We start from the raw sequence: 23,748 nt of genomic DNA, 5'->3' as shown, positions 1-23,748 counted from the left end.
ATTATAATATCTGATCTATTAGTCTTCTGATTAATGATGTATTTGTTTACCTCGTCAGTCTCATTCCAAACGTCGTAAATTGTTGGTTATCTGCACGAACCCAGTCTTCACTATGAGTCATCCATACATCAATTGTCTTAAAATCATTTATTTACTAACTAAGTAATTCACAGAAATGCATAACAAACAGATATGGTTACAAGGAAATGATAGGAGAATGTGCCCTAGTGGGCTAAACCGGCATGGCGGCTTGTTAGACAAAAGGTTGATAAGAGTTGATAATTATAACAATTGAAATGCTAATCCTTTGCACATGAACGCTCACTCATTCGGGAACAATTGCAATCAATATATATATTTACGCTCAGTGTGTCGTCGGGATCTTTGTTGAAAAGTTTGTTCTGTTGGAGAGGTTGTCCTCGCGTTCTCTGTCTCCCTGTCTCTCTGTCTCTCTCTCTCTGTCTCTCTCTCTCTCTCTCTCTCTCTCTCTCTTGGTTAGAATGGATATTTCAAAGTGACATTCATTAATGTCGTTATAGGACAGATGTTTCGTCGGTCTTCGCGTTCAATGATACTGAATTCCTAGCTGCAGACTAGTAATTAATATCAAAGACTTGTTCTCATTCTGTATCGATAGTCTAATAGTTTAACCACGTGGTATGGTTAAAGTTCAGAACGAGGAATGCATGGTCAAACCTTCAGCCAACTCGTAATGGAGATCAGCTCGGTCTGGTGATAGAAAGCCTGGGTGGGGGTTATATTCGGAAAAAGGCTGTCTCATGACGCCAGGTCCCCTCTGTTGATGGGGGCGTGCCGATGACTTGGTGAAACTTTAAACAGAAATACAATTCTCTCACATTAACATCTTACAAGCATCCCAACATATTCCAAATAGCTTTATCCTTATTCATTCATTTTATACAACCATTAGATGTAAGTCTCACAACTGAGGCTATTATATAAACAGCGCCATGCTAATGTGGCCGTATTGTCTCTCATGAGCTTCACAAAATTGTACCAAACGGACCAGTTCGTAGCTGGATTCTTCACTGATCTTTTATACCTTCTCCAGAAACATAAATGTCGTTCGGTTCTCCAGTCCTGTGAGGTGGAAGAATTCCTGGGTTCTTTCTATGAAACCCACTCTCTCTTTATACTGTGGCCATGAGGCGGGACATTTTCTTAGGAATTTACGACCGCTCTCACAGAGCCTCGGTGGGGGAGACAGAGGTAGGGGGATGGTGCATAGAAAACCCAAAGAGGGCAACGTCATGACATAATCATCGGCCAAACAGGGAGAGCATCTGGGGAAAAAATGACAAAATGAGACAATCAGCATCCTCGGCGATGTCCAATAGGAACGCTTGTAGGAGAAATGGCTTTCTCCTGGTTTGTCTTTGTTTATTTTCAACAAATCTTTGTGATTGAAGTGATGTTCTCCAGAAGATAGAGATATGCCACTGTACTCCAAACTGTGCCTTTATCCACACTGGATAAAGGCACAGTGGCACATCCCATCCCTGCATTGAGGTGTGTTTTTCGACCCATATCTCGTGTGTGTGTGTGTGTGTGTGTGTGTGTGTGTGTGTAATTAATAAACATATATATATATATATATATATATTCTCTTTTTGTACTTCTGTCCATAATGTTAATTGGCATACAGTGTATGATTCAAGTGACGCTACTAACCATGTACAGTTTGTGCTGTCTGAAAATCTTCAATCACACATTTCAACCTCTTTAGAAAACTGTCTGGAAGGACAATAACCCTTTGGACATTGTGTGTGTGTCCCAAATATCATTTGCGTCTCAAATGGCACTCTATTTCCTACATAGTGCACTTCTTTTGACCAGAGCCCTTTTGGTGCCATTTCAGAAGCAGCCTGTATTAGTGACTCTTGACCTCAGATTAAACTATGACCAACTGTGTGTGTACACATCTCAGTGTTGGGTGCAAATGAAGTGTAGTGTATTGCCCAAACAATGTGATGCCATATCAGGAATAGACGTTTACTAAAGCCATCATGCAGGTGTTCAATAGAATGTTCTGTGGTTTTGCCCTAAGATCTATGCATCAGTGTTCTGAGTCTATGGTTCTACAGTTTAGTGTTCTAGAATGCTTGTGTTCACATACGCTGAAGTGAAGCGAGCCTAGCCAATGTACGTTTGGCTGAGTGGTGAAGAAGTCATTGATGCCACCAGATTTCTATTGACAAGTATAATTTATTCTCATTGACTAAGCTGTCTTGGTGCATTTTGTTTCAGGATTCTAGTTTCACCCGCTCTGTACTGCAGTCAGTCAAGAACTGAAAGACTGGGATATACATGGGTATTATACACTGTGATTCTTCTCTAATGGAATTAACCTCTGCCAAGTCCTCAACAACCGGATGTTCCAGTTTTCAGGGGAAATGGAAAGAGAGCGTGACGCGACTTCCGTTTTTGGACGTTAACAAGGCGACACTCCACTTAACTCCTTAACATTTACTGTATTGGTTGCAGTGGAGAAGACAACCTCTCCCGTCATTTTTTTTCTCATCAAGATCAGTATTGCCTTGTTCAAAACAACTGGGAACTCGTAAATCTCCGACTTCAGTATGTTCAAGACAACTGGGAACTCGGAGAGAAACGAGCTCTGACTGGGGAAAATTGTTTTGAACGTTCGTCCAGCTCGGAATTCCAAGTTGGAAACTCTGGCATCTTTCTACAGCTCCGACCTGAAGATCACCGACGTCATGATTTGACCACGGTTATTTCCGAGTTCCCAGTTGTCTCTAAAGCGCCATAAGTCAGGGATCACTGGCGCTTTCAAGACAACTGGGAACTGGGGGGGAAAACTAGGTCAAATCATGACTTCAGTGATCTTTAGGCCGGGAAGTCGGAGCTGTAGAAAGATGTCGGAGTTTCCGATCTTGAATTCCGAGTTGGATGACGGTTCAAAAATGATTTGTCAGTTGGAGCTCTTTTTTTTCCTAAAGAATTGTTGTTTTGAACGCTCAGAAGACCGAATTCCCAGGTGTTTTTGGACGCAGCCCTAGTTTAAGGAGTTTATTTTACGCCTGCTATGTTAGGTTACATCCTTACTGATGTAGAAGTTGTGGTAATACAAACGTACCACCAGGGGGCAATGTCTTCACAAAGAGCAACAGAAACTGAAACGCCCACTTCCCAGATGCAGCCCTATTCCCTATATAAAAGGAATTAATTTAACTAGGCAAGTCATTGAAGAACAAATTTACAATGACAGCCTAGGAACAGTGGGTTAACTCCCTTGTTAAGAGGCAGAACAGATTTTTTGCCTTGTCAGCTCGGGGATCTGTTCTAGCAACCTGTCGATTACTGGCCCAATGCTCTAACCACTCTAACCAATGCCGCCCCATAATGTCTGAAAAGGAGTAAAAGGAATGGCATCAAACACATGGAAACCTTATTCCACATTTCCTTATTCCACAAGTGCCACCAACCTGTGTATTTCAGAATATTTAGGCATGTTAGCAGGTTAACTCTTTGAACCTTTGTAGTATACCCCTCAGGTCCTAGCCTGGTTCAAATACTACCACAAAGTTATTTTTGTTCAGAAAACTGTTTTATTACAACCGCCAAATGCATATACATCAGTTGTACAAATTGAGCAGGCTATATAGGGCTCTGGTCAATAGCAGAACACTATAGTATTCAACTCAGCCTATGAGGTCCAGAAACTGCTGGTTTTCTGTTCTACCTGATAATTGCACACACCTGGTGTCCCAGGTCTAAATCAAAACCTAATTAGAGGGAAACAATGAAAAAAAAGAAGGTGCACAGGCTTCAAGGTCCAGAGTTGAGTTGGGCTCCCGAGTGGCGCAGCGGTCTAAGGCACTGCATCTCAGTGCAAGAGGCGTTACTACACTCCCTGGTTTGAATCCAGGCTGTGTCACATCTGGCTGTGATTGGGAGTCACATAGGGCGGTGCACATTTGGCCTGGGGTAGGCTGTCATTGTAAATAAGAATTTGTTCTTAACTGACTTGCCTAGTTAAATAAAAGATAATATGAGGCAGTCTCCACTGCTGAAATAACTTGTTTATTTGAAAGGTAAGCTTTAAGTGGGCATAGTCTGCTTAACTCAACCAAAAACACCTACATTTAGCTTTGTTTATGAACCAGAAAATAAGTTTATTTCAGCTTGTTTAACAAAGTTATCTGGCTAACTCATTGAACCTACTTTGTAGTATACCCCTCTGGGTCAGTGAGACCAATGAGCAGCTCTAGCCTTTCCATGCATTGGCTAACATTTCCATATTATTTTGGATGATAAAACACTGATCACTTTGAATATTCACCATTTCCAGACTGTAGCTATTGAGTCACAATGTCAATTCCCTGAGCAGAACATTTCTTTAAAAGGTTTTAATCGGTGTTAGCATTTTCATTGTGATGCATTTCCAATAAGCAGTGATCTTCAGAATGCCACATTGTTGACCACTGCAGGGATAACAATCAGCCCCAAAACCATTAAGATCTCAAATGTGGTATCCTTTATTCTCAACGTCAAGCATACTCAAGTCCAAATTTCCCTCCCTGTACTTGAAAGTTCATTCAACAGGCAAAGTACTTCAAGTCCTCCGTGCAATTTGGGAAGCAGGCTGTTTTCTATTTAGTCAGCACCATTCAGTCAGGTAACCACTGGAGGTTGGTGGCAACTTAATTAGGGAGGATAGGCTCATGGTAATGGCATCAACTGTTTGATGCCATTCACTCCTTTCCAGACATTATGAGCCATCCTCCCTTCAGCAGCCTCCACTGGGTGCAACACTTCATTTAAACCAAGGATTGATAACTACCAGCAGCACAGACACACAGAGAAAGTGATTTCAAAAGGTTTGGTTTTATTTGATAATACTGTTGTATATGTTTGTCCAACTTAACATCCAAAGGATTAAACATGCATAGTCTGGATGTATTCAAACTCAACCCCTTTATCTCACTCTACCTTTCTCCCACACACACCTAATCCCCCCTCCATACATCAGAAAGCATTGGATAAGGTAAAAGAAATATGGTATCACCAAGGCATTGCCTTCTGAAAGATAAGTCTTAATATCTAGCCAAGCTTCTTTAGATCTATGCAAGTGCCTTCCTTGCAAGTAGGTGGCTAGGAGTGAGATTCTTTCTCTCGCGTGCTCCCAGCGAAAGACATTCACCACGTCATCATTATTATTATTTTTTTTTAAAGAGACTTGATTGGGAGAAACAATCTATGTAAAATGGAAACAGCCCACTCTTATATTATGCTTCTGATACTTTCAATCCAAATTAATATAGATAGCATTATTTTGAGATGTGACACTAAATCCTATTGACATGGTTTCCTGAGAGGTTACACACTTCCCCAGGCATCGGGGATTCGATCTTGCAACCTTTCGGTTACTAGTCCAACGCGTTAACCACTAGGCTACCTGCCGCAGATGTAAGATCTGAACATTTGCACAGCGCAACGGATTGTAGTTAAGACTGCCTGGAACGCGGCTGTCTGGCTGTGTCCCGTAAGGCACCCTATTTCCTATGTAGTGTGCTACTTTTGACCAAGGCCTATATAGTGCACTATGTAATGGAATAGGGAGCCATTTGGGATACACATCTTCCTGTCTGGGGTACTATATTAAGAACACTACAGAGAATCACACGGTTCTCTCAACTCAAATTCCTCTTCAAAAAGTATAAAATTGAGTTCTGACAGAATTATAAAAATACAAAAGTATATGCGTAACTCCTCCCACCAGCCTCCAATGAGGCATGGGTACCATACAGCAGTGGAGGCTGGTGGGAGCAGCTATAGGAGAAAAGACTCATTGTAATGACTGGAATGGAGTCAAACATATGGAAACCACGTTTAACTCCGTTCCATTTATTCCAGTCCAGCCATTACAATGAGCCTATAGCTCCTACCACCAGCCTCCACTGCTGTATAGCCATCAAGGGAGAGAAGGGGTAGTGGGTGGAGACAGGGGGGTGTTGAGTCTAGAAAGACCGTCGAGGGGAGGGCGGCATAGGGGTGAGGGTTATGGAGAGTGGGGAAGGGCAGGGGTAAAATGAGATACCATCAACGTCTGACATACTTCACAGACTGGTGAGACACGCATTCTAGAAGGTTGTTTTAAATGTTATTCACAGACTGGTGAGACACGCATTCTAGAAGGTTGTTTTAAATGTTATTCACAGACTGGTGAGACACGCATTCTAGAAGGTTGTTTTAAATGTTATTCACAGACTGGTGAGACACGCATTCTAGAAGGTTGTTTTAAATGTTATTCACAGATCTGTCTCTGACTGGGATGCTTAGAGTACAGACGAAACGAACGCAATCACTTATAAAAACTAAACTATTTTCTTTCCAAATGTCGATTAGAATAATCTGGGAAGCCCCACCTCACCAGCAATCTGATTGGTGATAACATGAGCATGAGAAGCAACATCAAATAGCATTTAACTAGAGGAGATAAAAAACACAAAAAGGCAACTTGGATCAAACAGAAATGAGGAAACATTGTCTAGCCATCATTGAATAGATATGGGGTTGTTCTAACCTGGGTAGTTTGAGAGAGGTAGGAGTTTAGGGGCAAAAAGTTGCACTTGATTTAGACCCCCCCCCCCCCCCAGCCCGACAGGTAGGCAGAGTTCTCCCTTTTGCAACCATTCCATACAGTAGGTCAAAAGGTGAGTTCTCTGCCCAGGAGGTGCACAAAAGGAGTTATATCAAGTGCACCTTTCTCTTTAAGGGTTCTGTCCAAAATGGCACCCTATTCCCTATAGAGTGCACTACTTAACCTGGGCGCTGGTAAAAAAAAAAAAGTTGTGCACTCTATAGGGAATAGGGTGCCATTTGAGACACCAATCGTTTAAAGAATCAGTCCTCCTGACGCCAGCCTCAGGGGGATGTGAAAAATCACTCGACCAGTCCGTCTCATGACCCTAAATCTCTACAAACACCCTGAGCCAGTCTAGCTCCTTCCCCTAGCCTCTAACCCTTCTGTTTGTTGACCTGAAGGAACCAAGTATGTGTGTAAATTTGACAAAATGAACATTCAGGGAGCTATGTGGATTGATTACCCAGGAGGATACAGAGGGGAGGACAGCTTATAATGTCTGGAATGGAGTCAATGTTCCAGCCATTACAACAAGCCAGTCCTCCCCAATGATGGTGCCACCAACCTGTGTATGCCATCACCATACTACAAATACAGCAGGTCCCTTCAGCTCTGCAGACAGAAGGGGGTAGTAGCTAGGAGTTGTTTTTGAACCAGTAAACAATTTCACCGATCTCGCTCAAATCAATCAGCTTTGCCTCGTTATATTTTATGTGTATCATATTCATCTTGCAATTCCACACAGAACTTATTTTCTCCTCTAATATTTCACTAAATTGTTTAGATTTATTTTTCTTAAAATTTTTTAGTTTTTTTTTTTAAAATCAGGCTTTGCATTGGGCAGCTGGAAGGGGGTGTTGGCAGGAAGTGACTAGGGGTCCTCGATGTCCAGGAACTCCTTCTTGGGCGGAGCATTACCGCGGTACCAGGAACAGGAGCTGTCGGCCCTCTTAACGCAGGCATAGTCGTTGGCTTGGCGACCGTGCACCTGCTTCTCCATCATCAGGTCTGTCCACAGACACTCCTCTGGAGCGGAGATGGCACAGGGCAGGGAGGGGCAGCGCACAATCTACACAGACACACACACCAGGTTAAGACAAGTCACAGGAGATGTTTCCCTACCAAACAACCTCCTCCAAATCCCCATCCTGCCCTGCTCCCCACCACCTCCCTACCTTGCAGTCACAGCCCATCTGATAGCGCTGAGTCAGACTCGTCTTCTGAGTGGGGCTCATGGACTCCCAGGGAGTGATGTAGTCACACAGGGTCACATGCATCTTCCCACCTGCCTCCACCTTGCCTGCAGAAAACATAAGGCAGGGAAGAGGTCCTCTTTAAAAAAACAGAAACGTGGTTCTGAAACACTAAATCAAACATGCTTTTCTTTTCCTCCCTTCCTTCCTTACATGGGGACAGACAGCGGTTAGAAAAGGGAGAGGGTGTGAGGAGAAGGGTGAGTCATTGAAAGGCTAGTCTTGCAGAAAATGGTTTTCACCATGCCGAGGTCCATTGGGAATCCTAAAGGAGGAAACACTAGCCTCAGCAGTCCCTGGCCTGGTGTTCCCTGTAATTAGGCTGTGTGTGTGAGAGAATGAGTAGGGAAACCAGAGCACGCATGATCTAATGCCCCTCTGTGTCTCGCTTTACGTCTAGCCCATGTCTGCTCCAGTTGTGCTCACTCGGCACCTTCTGGCACAGCCTGATCCCAGATCTGTTTGTGCCGTCTTGTCAACTCCTTATAACACTAATACCTGTAAGAGTAGGCAAGGCAACACAAACAGCTCTGGGATCAGGCTACTTTTAGCACAGAGCGGAGGGAGATTAACTATGCGTGTGTGGTAGGGTCCAACAGACAATCCTCACCTGAGATCAGGTAGTCCTTCTTGCCACTGGTATCAAAGGTAACGCCACACACAGAGGAGACCGGAGCAGTGAAGATCTCCTCAATGTCCTGGTCAGGACCCTTATACATCTACAACAGGTCAGATGAACACAAGTCTCATATCTTACACATCCACAGGTGACGTGTTAAGAGGTCAGACGGGGTTAGAGGTCATGGATGTATTCTCACCTTGATCTGTTTGACGTCATACTGTATCATGGTGATGGGGTTACCATAGATATTCTCAGTATCTACCGCCTTCTCACCCACCACCGTCGCTCGGATCACTGCAGGGAGACAGGATCAGAGGACATCAGCACACACAAGTCCCGAAAACAAAGCTTCTGTTTGAATTCCTTCTCCCACCACATCTAGTTAACCACCTGCAGATGGTGCCCAGGCAGCCTGAACAGCCTCTACTGCAGCCTGATGTTCCTACATCACAGTAAACCAACAATACAGGGAGTCAAAATAGCCTTCGTTGTTTTGACTGTTTCAGGATGTGAACAAGCTGCCAGTAACATTCCAGATGTTCATGCCCCAGATCACATCACGATTTGTTAGCACATATGATTCGGGAGAGATGTTTCGGCCAGTGAGAGCACAAGGCTGTGATTTAGGCACATTATCGAGAGAAAGAGACAAAATGTAGTGACACTGAAGGATAGAAGACAGATCTAGTATAAGCTGTAGTTCCTGTGTTTTAAAAGACTCACAAACATCATGCTTTAGCTATGGGAAGGGAAAATATGAGCAATACGCAAGAACGTGAAAAAAAAAAAAAAAATCACAGGAGAAAAAATACAAATGTACACACTCCACAGGGGTGACTGCCGTTGCCCTGTCCCCTCGGGTTCCCTTTCTGGCGTGGAACACAAGCAGACATGGGAGGGGTTCACTACAGAGTTAACGTCCGACTCCCTCATTTCTCCCCTGGTCCAGGTCGCATGCTTTTCTGCACATGTAACCACTCCCCAAGTTCATAGAGGGAGCCCACTGAGGGTGATGCAAACACACCGAGGGCCAGCAGTATACCTGGCTGGCTCGATCTCCTGAATCCTGTGGAGTTTTTCCCCTCTCGTTTCCTGACCTCATTCAGACCCAGAAGCTAATGAGCACTAAGGACTCTGGGAATAGAACAGGGTAGACAGCACGCTCAGCTCAGGGAAACTGTGATTCTGTGATTTGGGACTGCTGCCTGTTTAATGGCATTTCCGGAATCATGTTTTCCTAAATAGGCTCCATTCCCCCCCTGCTACTTAACTAGGTCATATGATCAGCCATGTTAAGAGAGCAGAAACTTAGGACAGAGAGGTTCATGCACCTCAAGCCAACCATATGTAACAGTCTAGCTTCCGTCCCTCTCCTCACCCCAACCTGGGCTCGAACCAGGGACCCTCTGCACACATCAACAACAGTCACCCACAAAGCATCGTTACCCATCGCGCCACAAAAGCCGCAGCCCTTGCAGAGCAAGGGGAACAACTACTTCAGGTCTCAGAGCGAGTGATGTCACCGATTGAAACGCTATTAGTGCGCACCACCGCTAACTGACTAGCCATTTCACGTCGGTTACACTCCATAGCTATGCAGAAAACCTATACATGCATATCACCAGAACTACACATTTTTCCATGAAAACCCCCATATGAACACATACCACATCCTGAGTTCCTCTAACCCTCCGTTATCCACCACGCTAAATGAACGGACAAAGCCATCGATCATGTGACACCATTCATTCCTATGTGAAGACTCAATAGTGCCTTTGAAGCCCAGAAAGTCAGTTAAGATGTCTCATTTGGGATATTTATGTAGACATAACAGTTTGAGCCACTCCAGGAAGTGACATTGCAGCCTAGCTCAGTGTTGTCCCCTCTCATTAAGCATCTCAAGTTGAAGACCGACCGGGTACTGCAGGCTGCCATTAGCTACTGTAAAATTATCCTTATATCCTGTGTGGTATTTAAAAATAATTGGTTCAAGGACATACATCTAGTGTAGTAGAAGCAATTATTGGTATTGTCACCGTCTTGGAGATATGCATTTACATGAAGATTGGCCTGCCTTCCACCCCCCCTTCACTATAAATGGGGGATAATGTCTTCTGCAAACAATGCCTGCAGTACCGGTTGGCCTTGAACTTCCATGGCTTTATGAGAGGGGGCAGTCATTCTCCCCTGGAGTAGACGGGCAAGGGTAAATGTTCATCACATAGCTGTTATTGTCGCTCCTCTGAGTATCTGTGGGCTACAGACTCTGTTCTGTCTATTGGCTTAGTACACAGACATCTCATTTCCTCAGAGTATAGATGGGAGCTTAGCTTAAGCATATTCTTGGCCTCTCTGAAAATTAACTTATGTTGATGAGCTCATTTTAAAATGTTATTTAAACCTTTATTTAACTAGGCAAGTCAGTTAAGAACAAATTCTTATTTACAATGACGGCTTACCACGGCCAAACCCTAACAACGCTGGGCCAATTGTGCGCCGCCTTATGGGACTCCCAATCACCGGCAGTTGTGATACAGCCTGGAATCAAACCAGGGTCTGTAGTGCCTTAGACCTTTGCGTCACTCGGGAGCCCTAAACTTAGTGGGACTGCTACACCAAGAGGTACTTGTAGGTATACATAGCCACTGATTAGAATGACCAGGAAGCAGATGACTTCTGAAGAGGAGTGAACAATGTTGACAAAGTCAGAGGATGCCACCCTGTAAGTCAGTTAACTCTGTGTCTCCCTATTCTCATGGATACCATGTATATTTGGCCTATTCTCATGGATACCATGTATATTTGGCCTATTCTCATGGATACCATGTATATTTGGCCTATTCTCATGGATACCATGTATATTTGGCCTATTCTCATGGATACCATGTATATTTGGCCTATTCTCATGGATACCATGTATATTTGGCCTATTCTCATGGATACCATGTATATTTGTGAGAGGTCCTTGACTTTTAAAACTTTTTCCTTTTGAGTATCCAGAACTGACAGCCAGATGTCATACGCTGCCAGATGGACACATTCGTATGTGACTGAGAGAAGGCTATACATCCCAGTGGTGTGTACTGTACGTCTGTGCAGTCTTGGGCGTTGCACTCAGTCTCTTTGAAGTGATGTGTGCGTCTGTTTTGCCATCCTGCTACATTAGGTCGGTGCAGAGCAGGAAAACCCCAGAAAGATTACTGTCATTCCTCACAACTACACCCCCAGAGAGAGAGAGAGAGAGAGAGACTGCTGTGACAGACTTGTTCAGAGGGATTCGAGCAGAATTTATACTACCCTGCTTATTCCATCCTAGTTTCCCCTGCTCTCTCCCCCTCTTTATGCCTTCCTCTCCTTCATTTTCTATTTGCTGTGCCACGTCCACAAGGCAGACTGCACTCCTAGTCCCAAGGCAGATCCCAAAGCACTCTAAACTCATAGGGGACTGTGTGTGGGTCCTCTGTTTTACTGTACATGGCTGCAGCATAGTCAGGTGGAGACAAGCCTTCAGATCTCAGGCAAAGTTACTAATCATCATGGAGCCAACCACCTCAGTTACACATTTCCTGTTGTATCACGCAACAGGAAACCGCAAGTGTGTAAATGAATAAGTAAAGAATACACTTTGTTTGCGTCCCAAATGGCACCATATCACCTACATTAACAAGTTACAGTATGAACGAACAAACTACAATGTGAACGTACAAACTGACACGTCCATCATACGTATAGGCATAAGCCTGAGAGACTGCACAAGTGACCAACTAACTTATCCCACCGCTGCCACCAGTGTAGCGACAGACAGAGCTGGCAAGCACACTACTACCTGCCATGAAGGACCAGACCTCTTGACAGAGACTGTAGTAGAGAAACAACATGTGCACGTGAGGGCGTAGCCGTTGCCGGTCTATACTCACCTACGTCCGCGTTACAGAACGCCTGTTGTGGGTGCACTGGGGCACAGCTGCACGCTTCAACGAGCTTCTCCGCCTGCCACAGAATCAGCACCGTCAGGGTGCAGAGTACGCCGTTAATTGATAACGGCATTTTCTCCCGCTGTGTCTCCGTTGTTTACCGTCTTTTGAAATGCGGGGGGGAATGCCCGTATAGAGAGTGAAATTCGCTGAGTGGGCTGTAGGTGTGTGTCTGTGTGGGTAGGCTATGTGTCAACGGCTACAATGATCGTTAACCAAGACCAAATAACGGAAGAAACCCGCAGGTCCTGAGCCCCAGGCGCTAGTAGACCCTCGCAGGGGAAAAAACAAGTGTGTGACCTTCACTTTTAGAAACGCGCAATGACAATCTGTTGGGTGCGTTATCATTTCTCTGTGATTAGGCAGCTTTTAAAGCTGCTGCAGGATGGACTCCTCCCCTCTCGGTGACGATTCGTCCAGCGGTAAGCGCTCGAGCCCTGGGTTAAAAGTTTTCCTATTCTCTTTGCCTGCCTGCCCGCCCGCCTGCCTGCCTGCTCCGGCCGAACGCAACGCCACGCCTACGGACGTAGTTTCTTTCTCCACGTTGAGGGGGTTCGATTAATCTCGCCCGGGCGCCCGTGTAGGCGTGTTTTGCACCGACAGAAAGTTGATTGCATTCGATTTGGAACCGGGCTGACTCCCGGGCATGGGCCAGGTGCCCGGCTCTCTACGACCTGCTAAGTCAGCTCAAAACAAAAGTGATGTAATTAAGCACGTGTAGTAATTAGTAGGATTCAGTGTTTTCCTATGCAAACGTAATAGCTTTGATAGACAGACAGACAGACAGACAGACAGACAGACAGACAGACAGACAGACAGACAGACAGACAGACAGACAGACAGACAGACAGACAGACAGACAGACAGACAGACAGACAAGACAGACAGACAGACAGACAGACAGACAGACAGACAGACAGACAGACAGACAGACAGACAGACAGACAGACAGACAGACAGACGTATTTGATCATTTAAAACACAATACAACCACACATCTTGATAATGCATTTCAAATCATCAAGGATGAAACAATTTAAAAAAAATGGTGGTCCTCTTAAATAAATTGTGAAAATGTTTTACAAACATAACATAGTAGGCCTAGGCTAGACAGTAGACCTAACCTACTAGGCATAATTGGGTTACAGATACAGTATAATAATAAATAATAATACAAATTTACTTGTATAAAACGTATATATATATATGGCTATATATATATATATATATATATATATATATATATATATATATATATACATAAACGCTTATCTGCCTTCCCAATGAAAACTAGTTAGAAAACTCAAACATTTATTTTGTGGAAAAGAGATGTATGTTTCTGGACAATGCAACATGCTGCCTTGACAAAATGGAACAATGGCGTAAATAACTGTTTGATTTGAGAAGGGTGCTCCTCCAACACTTTTGCCCTATGACATGATGGGCCTTTTCAACACGGGCCAGTGTAAAATAACTCCCTCATTGAGCATGGATCTGAGTACTTTCTCAAGGAGTTCTTGAATGGAAATCCATTCTAGACTGTCTGATTGGTCCCAGGAACTGATGGATTAGGCCAGAGCCAAAATACAGGTGGTAAAGCAGTGTTTGAAAATTCGTCATTGGCTTTGATACTCTGATTGGTTAAAGATGATCCAATCACTGATGACTTTGTTTTGTACTGGAAGCGAAAGAAATGAACACCTGTTTAGGAGAGGTGCTGGCTAGCGGAGTAGAACAACTGTTTAGGAGAGGTGCTGGCTAGCGGAGTAGAACACCTGTTTAGGAGAGGTGCTGGCTAGCGGAGTAGAACACCTGTTTAGGAGAGGTGCTGGCTAGCGGAGTTGAACACCTGTTTAGGAGAGGTGCTGGCTAGCTGAGTAGAACACCTGTTTCGGAGAGGTGCTGGCTAGCGGAGTAGAACACCTGTTTAGGAGAGGTGCTGGCAGAGTAGAACACCTGTTTAGGAGAGGTGCTGGCTAGCGGAGTAGAACACCTGTTTAGGAGAGGTGCTGCAAAGCGGAGTAGAACACCTGCTTAGGAGAGGTGCTGGCTAGCAGAGTAGAACACCTGTTTAGGAGAGGTGCTGGCTAGCGGAGTAGAACACCTGTTTAGGAGAGGTGCTGGCTGGCAGAGTAGAACACCTGTTTAGGAGAGGTGCTGGCTAGCGGAGTAGAACACTTGTTTAGGAGAGGTGCTGGCTAGCGGAGTAGAACACCTGTTTAGGAGAGGTGCTGGCTAGCGGAGTAGAACACCTGTTTAGGAGAGGTGCTGGCTGGCAGAGTAGAACACCTGTTTAGGAGAGGTGCTGGCTAGCGGAGTAGAACATCTGTTTAGGAGAGGTGCTGGCTGGCGGAATAGAACACCTGTTTAGGCGAGGTGCTGGCTAGCGGAGTAGAACACCTGTTTAGGAGAGGTGCTGGCAAGTAGAGTTGAACACCTGTTTAGGAGAGGTGCTGGCTATCGGTGTAGAACACCTGTTTAGGCGAGATGCTGGCTAGCGGAGTAGAACACCTGTTTTGGAGAGGTGCTGGTTAGCGGAGTAGAACAACTGTTGAGGAGAGGTGCTGGCTAGTGGAGTAGAACACCTGTTTAGGCGAGGTGCTGGCTAGCGGAGTAGAACACCTGTTTAGGAGAGGTGCTGGCTAGCGGAGTAGAACACGTGTTTAGGAGCGGTGCCGGCTGGCAGAGTAGAAGACCTGTTTAGGAGAGGTGCTGACTAGCGGAATTGAACATCTGTTTAGGAGAGGTGCTGGGTGGTGGAGTAGAACACCTGTTTAAGAGAGCTGCTGGCTAGCGGAGTAGAACACCTGTTTAGGAGAGGTGCTGGCTAGCGGAGTAGAACACCTGTTTAGGAGAGGTGCTGTCTAGCGGAGTAGCACACCTGTTTAGGAGAGGTGCTGGCTAGCGGAGTAGAACACCTGTTTAGGAGAGGTGCTGGCTAGCGGAGTAGAACACGTGTTTAGGAGAGGTGCTGGCTAGCGGAGTAGAACACCTGTTTAGGAGAGGTGCTGGCTAGCGGAGTAAAACACCTGTTTAGGAGAGGTGCTGGCTAGCGGAGTAAAACACCTGTTTAGGCAAGGTGCTGGCTAGCGGAGTAGAACACCTGTTTAGGAGAGGTGCTGGCTAGCAGAGTTGAAGACCTGTTTAGGAGAGGTGCTGGCTAGCGTAGTAGAACACCTGTTTAGGCGAGGTGCTGGCTAGCGGAGTAGAACACCTGTTTAGGCGAGGTGCTGGCTAGCGGAGTAGAACACCTGTTTAGGAGAGGTGCTGGCTAGCGGAGTAGAACACCTGTTTAGGAGAGGTGCTGGCTAGCGGAGTAGAACACCTGTTTAGGCGAGGTGCTGGCTAGCGGAGTAGAACACCTGTTTAGGAGAGGTGCTGGCTAGCGGAGTAGAACACCTGTTTAGGAGAGGTGCTGGCTGGCAGAGTAGAACACCTGTTTAGGAGAGGTGCTGGCTAGCGGAGTAGAACATCTGTTTAGGAGAGGTGCTGGCTAGCGGAGTAGAACACCTGTTTAGGAGAGGTGCTGGCTAGCGCAGTAGAACACCTGTTTAGGAGAGGTGCTGGCTGGCGGAATAGAACACCTGTTTAGGCGAGGTGCTGGCTAGCGGCTAGCGGAGTAGAACACCTGTTTAGGAGAGGTGCTGGCTAGCAGAGTTGAACACCTGTTTAGGAGAGGTGCTGGCTATCGGTGTAGAACACCTGTTTAGGCGAGATGCTGGCTAGCGGAGTAGAACACCTGTTTTGGAGAGGTGCTGGTTAGCGGAGTAGAACAACTGTTGAGGAGAGGTGCTGGCTAGTGGAGTAGAACACCTGTTTAGGCGAGGTGCTGGCTAGTGGAGTAGAACACCTGTTTAGGAGAGGTGCTGGCTAGCGGAGTAGAACACGTGTTTAGGAGCGGTGCTGGCTGGCAGAGTAGAAGACCTGTTTAGGAGAGGTGCTGACTAGCGGAATTGAACATCTGTTTAGGAGAGGTGCTGGGTGGTGGAGTAGAACACCTGTTTAGGAGAGCTGCTGGCTAGCGGAGTAGAACACCTGTTTAGGAGAGGTGCTGACTAGCGTAGTAGAACACCTGTTTAGGAGAGGTGCTGGCTAGCGGAGTAGAACACCTGTTCAGGAGAGGTGCTGTCTAGCGGAGTAGAACACCTGTTTAGGAGAGGTGCTGGCTAGCGGAGTAGAATACCTGTTTAGGAGAGGTGCTGGCTAGCGAAGTAGAACACCTGTTTAGGAGAGGTGCTGGCTAGCGGAGTAGAACACGTGTTTAGGAGAGGTGCTGGCTAGCGGAGTAGAACACCTGTTTAGGAGAAGTGCTGGCTAGCGGAGTAGAACACCTGTTTAGGAGAGGTGCTGGCTAGCAGAGTAGAACACCTGTCTATGAGAAGTGCTGGCTAGTGGAGTAAAACACCTGTTTAGGCAAGGTGCTGCCTAGCGGCTAGCGGAGTAGAACACCTGTTTAGGAGAGGTGCTGGCTAGCAGAGTTGAACACCTGTTTAGGAGAGGTGCTGGCTATTGGTGTAGAACACCTGTTTAGGCGAGATGCTGGCTAGCGGAGTAGAACACCTGTTTTGGAGAGGTGCTGGTTAGCGGAGTAGAACAACTGTTGAGGAGAGGTGCTGGCTAGTGGAGTAGAACACCTGTTTAGGCGAGGTGCTGGCTAGCGGAGTAGAACACCTGTTTAGGCGAGGTGCTGGCTAGCGGAGTAGAACACGTGTTTAGGAGAGGTGCTGGCTGGCAGAGTAGAAGACCTGTTTAGGAGAGGTGCTGGCTAGCGGAGTAGAACACCTGTTTAGGCGAGGTGCTGGCTAGCAGCTAGCGGAGTAGAACACCTGTTTAGGAGAGATGCTGGCTAGCGGAGTAGAACACCTGTTTTGGAGAGGTGCTGGTTAGCGGAGTAGAACAACTGTTGAGGAGAGGTGCTGGCTAGTGGAGTAGAACACCTGTTTAGGCGAGGTGCTGGCTAGCGGAGTAGAACACCTGTTTAGGAGAGGTGCTGGCTAGCGGAGTAGAACACGTGTTTAGGAGAGGTGCTGGCTGGCAGAGTAGAAGACCTGTTTAGGAGAGGTGCTGGACTAGCGGAGTAGAACACCTGTTTAGGCAGAGGTGCTGGCGTAGGCTGGAGTAGAACACCTGTTTAGGAGAGGTGCTGTCTAGCGGAGTAGAACACCTGTTTAGGAGAGGTGCTGGCTAGCGGAGTAGAATACCTGTTTAGGAGAGCTGCTGGCTAGCGGAGTAGAACACCTGTTTAGGAGAGGTGCTGGCTAGCGGAGTAGAACACCTGTTTAGGAGAGGTGCTGGCTAGCGGAGTAGAACACCTGTTTAGGAGAGGTGCTGTCTAGCGGAGTAGAACACCTGTTTAGGAGAAGTGCTGGCTAGCGGAGTAGAATACCTGTTTAGGAGAGCTGCTGGCTAGCGGAGTAGAACACCTGTTTAGGAAAGGTGCTGGCTAGCGGAGTAGAACACCTGTTTAGGAGAGGTGCTGGCTAGCGGAGTAGAACACCTGTTTAGGAGAGGTGCTGTCTAGCGGAGTAGAACACCTGTTTAGGAGAGGTGCTGGCTAGCGGAGTAGAATACCTGTTTAGGAGAGGTGCTGGCTAGCGGAGTAGAACACCTGTTTAGGAGAGGTGCTGGCTAGCGGAGTAGAACACCTGTTTAGGCGAGGTGCTGGCTAGCGGAGTAGAACACCTGTTTAGGAGAGGTGCTGGCTAGCGGAGTAGAACACCTGTTTAGGAGAGGTGCTGGCTAGCGCAGTAGAACACCTGTTTAGGAGAGGTGCTGGCTGGCGGAATAGAACACCTGTTTAGGCGAGGTGCTGGCTAGCGGCTAGCGGAGTAGAACACCTGTTTAGGAGAGGTGCTGGCTAGCGGAGTAGAACACGTGTTTAGGAGAGGTGCTGGCTAGCAGAGTAGAAGACCTGTTTAGGAGAGGTGCTGGCTAGCGGAGTAGAACACCTGTTTAGGCGAGGTGCTGGCTAGCGGCTAGCGGAGTAGAACACCTGTTTAGGAGAGATGCTGGCTAGCGGAGTAGAACACCTGTTTTGGAGAGGTGCTGGTTAGCGGAGTAGAACAACTGTTGAGGAGAGGTGCTGGCTAGTGGAGTAGAACACCTGTTTAGGCGAGGTGCTGGCTAGCGGAGTAGAACACCTGTTTAGGAGAGGTGCTGGCTAGCGGAGTAGAACACGTGTTTAGGAGAGGTGCTGGCTGGCAGAGTAGAAGACCTGTTTAGGAGAGGTGCTGACTAGCGGAATTGAACATCTGTTTAGGAGAGGTGCTGGGTGGTGGAGTAGAACACCTGTTTAGGAGAGCTGCTGGCTAGGGGAGTAGAACACCTGTTTAGGAGAGGTGCTGGCTAGCGGAGTAGAACACCTGTTTAGGAGAGGTGCTGGCTAGCGGAGTAGAACACCTGTTTAGGAGAGGTGCTGTCTAGCGGAGTAGAACACCTGTTTAGGAGAGGTGCTGGCTAGCGGAGTAGAATACCTGTTTAGGAGAGCTGCTGGCTAGCGGAGTAGAACACCTATTTAGGAGAGGTGCTGGCTAGCGGAGTAGAACACCTGTTTAGGAGAGGTGCTGGCTAGCGGAGTAGAACACCTGTTTAGGAGAGGTGCTGTCTAGCGGAGTAGAACACCTGTTTAGGAGAAGTGCTGGCTAGCGGAGTAGAATACCTGTTTAGGAGAGCTGCTGGCTAGCGGAGTAGAACACCTGTTTAGGAGAGGTGCTGGCTAGCGGAGTAGAACACCTGTTTAGGAGAGGTGCTGGCTAGCGGAGTAGAACACCTGTTTAGGAGAGGTGCTGTCTAGCGGAGTAGAACACCTGTTTAGGAGAGGTGCTGGCTAGCGGAGTAGAATACCTGTTTAGGAGAGGTGCTGGCTAGCGGAGTAGAACACCTGTTTAGGAGAGGTGCTGGCTAGCGGAGTAGAACACGTGTTTAGGAGAGGTGCTGGCTAGCGGAGTAGAACACCTGTTTAGGAGAGGTGCTGGCTAGCGGAGTAGAACACCTGTTTAGGAGAGGTGCTGGCTAGCGGAGTAGAACACCTGTCTATGAGAAGTGCTGGCTAGCGGAGTAGAACACCTGTTTAGGAGAGGTGCTGGCTGGCAGAGTAGAACACCTGTTTAGGAGACGTGCTGGCTAGCGGAGTAGAACATCTGTTTAGGAGAGGTGCTGGCTAGCGGAGTAGAACACCTGTTTAGGAGAGGTGTTGGCTATCGCAGTAGAACACCTGTTTAGGAGAGGTGCTGGCTGGCGGAATAGAACACCTGTTTAGGCGAAGTGCTGGCTAGCGGCTAGCGGAGTAGAACACCTGTTTAGGAGAGGTGCTGGCTAGTAGAGTTGAACACCTGTTTAGGAGAGGTGCTGGCTATCGGTGTAGAACACCTGTTTAGGCGAGATGCTGACTAGCGGAGTAGAACACCTGTTTTGGAGAGGAGCTGGTTAGCGGAGTAGAACAACTGTTGAGGAGAGGTGCTGGCTAGCGGAGTAGAACACCTGTTTAGGCGAGGTGCTGGCTAGCGGAGTAGAACACCTGTTTAGGAGTTGTGCTGGCTAGCGGAGTAGAACACGTGTTTAGGAGAGGTGCTGGCTGGCAGAGTAGAAGACCTGTTTAGGAGAGGTGCTGACTAGCGGAATTGAACATCTGTTTAGGAGAGGGTCTGGGTGGTGGAGTAGAACACCTGTTTAGGAGAGCTGCTGGCTAGCGGAGTAGAACACCTGTTTAGGAGAGGTGCTGGCTAGCGGAGTAGAACACCTGTTTAGGAGAGGTGCTGGCTAGCGGAGTAGAATACCTGTTTAGGAGAGGTGCTGGCTAGCGGAGTAGAACACCTGTTTAGGAGAGGTGCTGGCTAGCGGAGTAGAACACGTGTTTAGGAGAGGTGCTGGTTAGCGGAGTAGAACACCTGTTTAGGAGAGGTGCTGGCTAGCGGAGTAGAACACCTGTTTAGGAGAGGTGCTGGCTAGCGGAGTAGAACACCTGTTTAGGCGAGGTGCTGGCTAGCGGAGGAGAACACCTGTTAAGGAGAGGTGCTGGCTAGCGGAGTAGAACACCTGTTTAGGAGAGGTGCTGGCTGGCAGAGTAGAACATCTGTTTAGGAGAGGTACTGGCTAGCGGAGTAGAACACCTGTTTAGGAGAGGTGCTGGCTAGCGCAGTAGAACACCTTTTTAGGAGAGGTGCTGGCTGGCGGAATAGAACACCTGTTTAGGCGAGGTGCTGGCTAGAGGCTAGCGGAGTAGAACACCTGTTTTGGAGAGGTGCTGGCTAGCAGAGTTGAACACCTGTTTAGGAGAGGTGCTGGCTAGCGGAGTAGAACACCTGTTTAGGCGAGATGCTGGCTAGCGGAGTAGAACACCTGTTTAGGAGAGGTGCTGGCTAGCGCAGTAGAACACCTGTTTAGGAGAGGTGCTGGCTGGCGGAATAGAACACCTGTTTAGGCGAGGTGCTGGCTAGCGGCTAGCGGAGTAGAACACCTGTTTAGGAGAGGTGCTGGCTAGCAGAGTTGAACACCTGTTTAGGAGAGGTGCTGGCTATTGGTGTAGAACACCTGTTTAGGCGAGATGCTGGCTAGCGGAGTAGAACACCTGTTTTGGAGAGGTGCTGGTTAGCGGAGTAGAACAACTGTTGAGGAGAGGTGCTGACTAGTGGAGTAGAACACCTGTTTAGGCGAGGTGCTGGCTAGCGGAGTAGAACACCTGTTTAGGAGAGGTGCTGGCTAGCGGAGTAGAACACGTGTTTAGGAGCGGTGCTGGCTGGCAGAGTAGAAGACCTGTTTAGGAGTGGTGCTGACTAGCGGAATTGAACATCTGTTTAGGAGAGGTGCTGGGTGGTGGAGTAGAACACCTGTTTAGGAGAGCTGCTGGCTAGCGGAGTAGAACACCTGTTTAGGAGTGGTGCTGGCTAGCGGAGTAGAACACCTGTTTAGGAGAGGTGCTGGCTGGCAGAGTAGAACACCTGTTTAGGAGAGGTGCTGGCTAGCGGAGTAGAACATCTCTTTAGGAGAGGTGCTGGCTAGCGGAGTAGAACACCTGTTTAGGAGAGGTGCTGGCTAGCAGAGTAGAACACCTGTTTCGGAGAGGTGCTGGCTGGCAGAATAGAACACCTGTTTAGGCGAGGTGCTGGCTAGCGGCTAGCGGAGTAGAACACCTGTTTAGGAGAGGTGCTGGCTAGCGGAGTAGAACACCTGTTTAGGAGAGGTGCTGGCTAGCGGAGTAGAACACCTGTTTAGGAGAGGTGCTGGCTAGCGGAGTAGAACACCTGTTTAGGAGAGGTGCTGGCTAGCGGAGTAGAACACCTGTTTAGGAGAGGTGCTGGCTAGCGCAGTAGAACACCTGTTTAGGCGAGGTGCTGGCTAGCGGAGTAGAACACCTGTTTAGGAGAGGTGCTGGCTAGCGGAGTAGAACACCTGTTTTGGAGAGGTGCTGGTTAGCGGAGTAGAACACCTGTTGAGGAGAGGTGCTGGCTAGTGGAGTAGAACACCTGTTTAGGAGAGGTGCTGGCTAGCGGAGTAGAACACGTGTTTAGGAGAGGTGCTGGCTGGCAGAGTAGAAGACCTGTTTAGGAGAGGTGCTGACTAGCGGAATTGAACATCTGTTTTGGAGAGGGTCTGGGTGGTGGAGTAGAACACCTGTTTAGGAGATCTGCTGGCTAGCGGAGTAGAACACCTGTTTAGGAGAGGTGCTGGCTAGCGGAGTAGAACACCTGTTTAGGAGAGGTGCTGGCTAGCGGAGTAGAATACCTGTTTAGGAGAGGTGCTGGCTAGCGGAGTAGAACACGTGTTTAGGAGAGGAGCTGGGTGGCAGCGTAGAAAACCTGTTTAGGAGAGGTGCTGGCTAGCGGATTAGAACACCTGTCTATGAGAAGTGCTGGCTAGTGGAGTAAAACACCTGTTTAGGAGAGGTGCTGGCTAGCAGAGTTGAAGACCTGTTTAGGAGAGGTGCTGGCTGGCAGAGTAGAAGACCTGTTTAGGAGAGGTGCTGACTAGCGGAATTGAACATCTGTTTAGGAGAGGTGCTGGGTGGCGGAGTAGAACACCTGTTTCGGAGAGGTGCTGGCTAGTGGAGTAGAACACCTGTTTAGGAGAGGTGCTGGGTAGTGGAGTAGAACACCTGTTTAGGAGAGGTGCTGGGTAGTGGAGTAGAACACCTGTTTAGGAGAGGTGCTGGCTAGCGGAGTAGAACACCTGTTTAGGAGAGGTGCTGGCTAGCGGAGTAGAACACGTGTTTAGGAGAGGTGCTGGGTGGCGGAGTAGAAAACCTGTTTAGGAGAGTTGCTGGCTAGCAGAGTAGAAGACCTGTTTAGGAGAGGTGCTGGCTAGCGGAGTAGAACACCTTTTTAGGACAGGTGCTGGCTAGCAGAGTAGAACACCTGTTTAGGAGAGGTGCTGGCTAGCGGAGTAGAACACCAGTTTAGGAGAGGTACTGGCTAGCAGAGTAGAACACCAGTTTAGGAGAGGTGCTGGCCAGCGGAGTAGAACACTTGTTTAGGAGAGGTGCTGGCTAGCGGAGTAGAACACCTGTTTAGGAGAGGTGCTGGCTAGCGGAGTAGAACACCTGTTTAGGAGAGGTGCTGGCTAGCGGAGTAGAACACCTGTTTAGGCGAGGTGCTGGCTAGCGGAGTAGAACACCTGTTTAGGAGAGGTGCTGGCTAGCGGAGTAGAACACCTGTTTAGGAGAGGTGCTGGCTGGCAGAGTAGAACACCTGTTTAGGAGACGTGCTGGCTAGCGGAGTAGAACATCTGTTTAGGAGAGGTGCTGGCTAGCGGAGTAGAACACCTGTTTAGGAGAGGTGTTGGCTATCGCAGTAGAACACCTGTTTATGAGAGGTGCTGGCTGGCAGAATAGAACACCTGTTTAGGCGAGGTGCTGGCTAGCGGCTAGCGGAGTAGAACACCTGTTTAGGAGAGGTGCTGGCTAGTAGAGTTGAACACCTGTTTAGGAGAGGTGCTGGCTATCGGTGTAGAACACCTGTTTAGGCGAGATGCTGACTAGCGGAGTAGAACACCTGTTTTGGAGAGGAGCTGGTTAGCGGAGTAGAACAACTGTTGAGGAGAGGTGCTGGCTAGCGGAGTAGAACACCTGTTTAGGCGAGGTGCTGGCTAGCGGAGTAGAACACCTGTTTAGGAGTGGTGCTGGCTAGCGGAGTAGAACACGTGTTTAGGAGAGGTGCTGGCTGGCAGAGTAGAAGACCTGTTTAGGAGAGGTGCTGACTAGCGGAATTGAACATCTGTTTAGGAGAGGGTCTGGGTGGTGGAGTAGAACACCTGTTTAGGAGAGCTGCTGGCTAGCGG

At 47.8% G+C, this 23,748-nt stretch overlaps 1 protein-coding gene across 1 annotated transcript; it reads right to left on the bottom strand.

The window, feature by feature from the left end:
- Nucleotides 1–6,625: 6,625 nt before the first annotated feature.
- On the bottom strand, nucleotides 6,626–12,826 carry LOC106589839 (metalloproteinase inhibitor 2). Its single transcript, XM_014180235.3, has 5 exons — nucleotides 12,421–12,826; nucleotides 8,700–8,797; nucleotides 8,492–8,600; nucleotides 7,804–7,928; nucleotides 6,626–7,697 (listed from the first exon to the last, which is right to left on the bottom strand). The coding sequence occupies exons 1-5, from the start codon at nucleotides 12,548–12,550 to the stop codon at nucleotides 7,500–7,502; spliced, it is 660 nt and encodes a 219-aa protein (XP_014035710.1). The 5' UTR covers nucleotides 12,551–12,826; the 3' UTR covers nucleotides 6,626–7,499.
- Between the last annotated feature and the right edge of the window lie 10,922 nt (nucleotides 12,827–23,748).

Source organism: Salmo salar, chromosome 28 (genome assembly GCF_965601325.2).
Source record: "Salmo salar chromosome 28, fSalSal1, whole genome shotgun sequence".
Classification (NCBI taxonomy): domain Eukaryota; kingdom Metazoa; phylum Chordata; class Actinopteri; order Salmoniformes; family Salmonidae; genus Salmo; species Salmo salar.
Note: the sequence above shows the minus strand (reverse complement) of the source record. Positions and strands in the feature narration are given on the sequence as shown.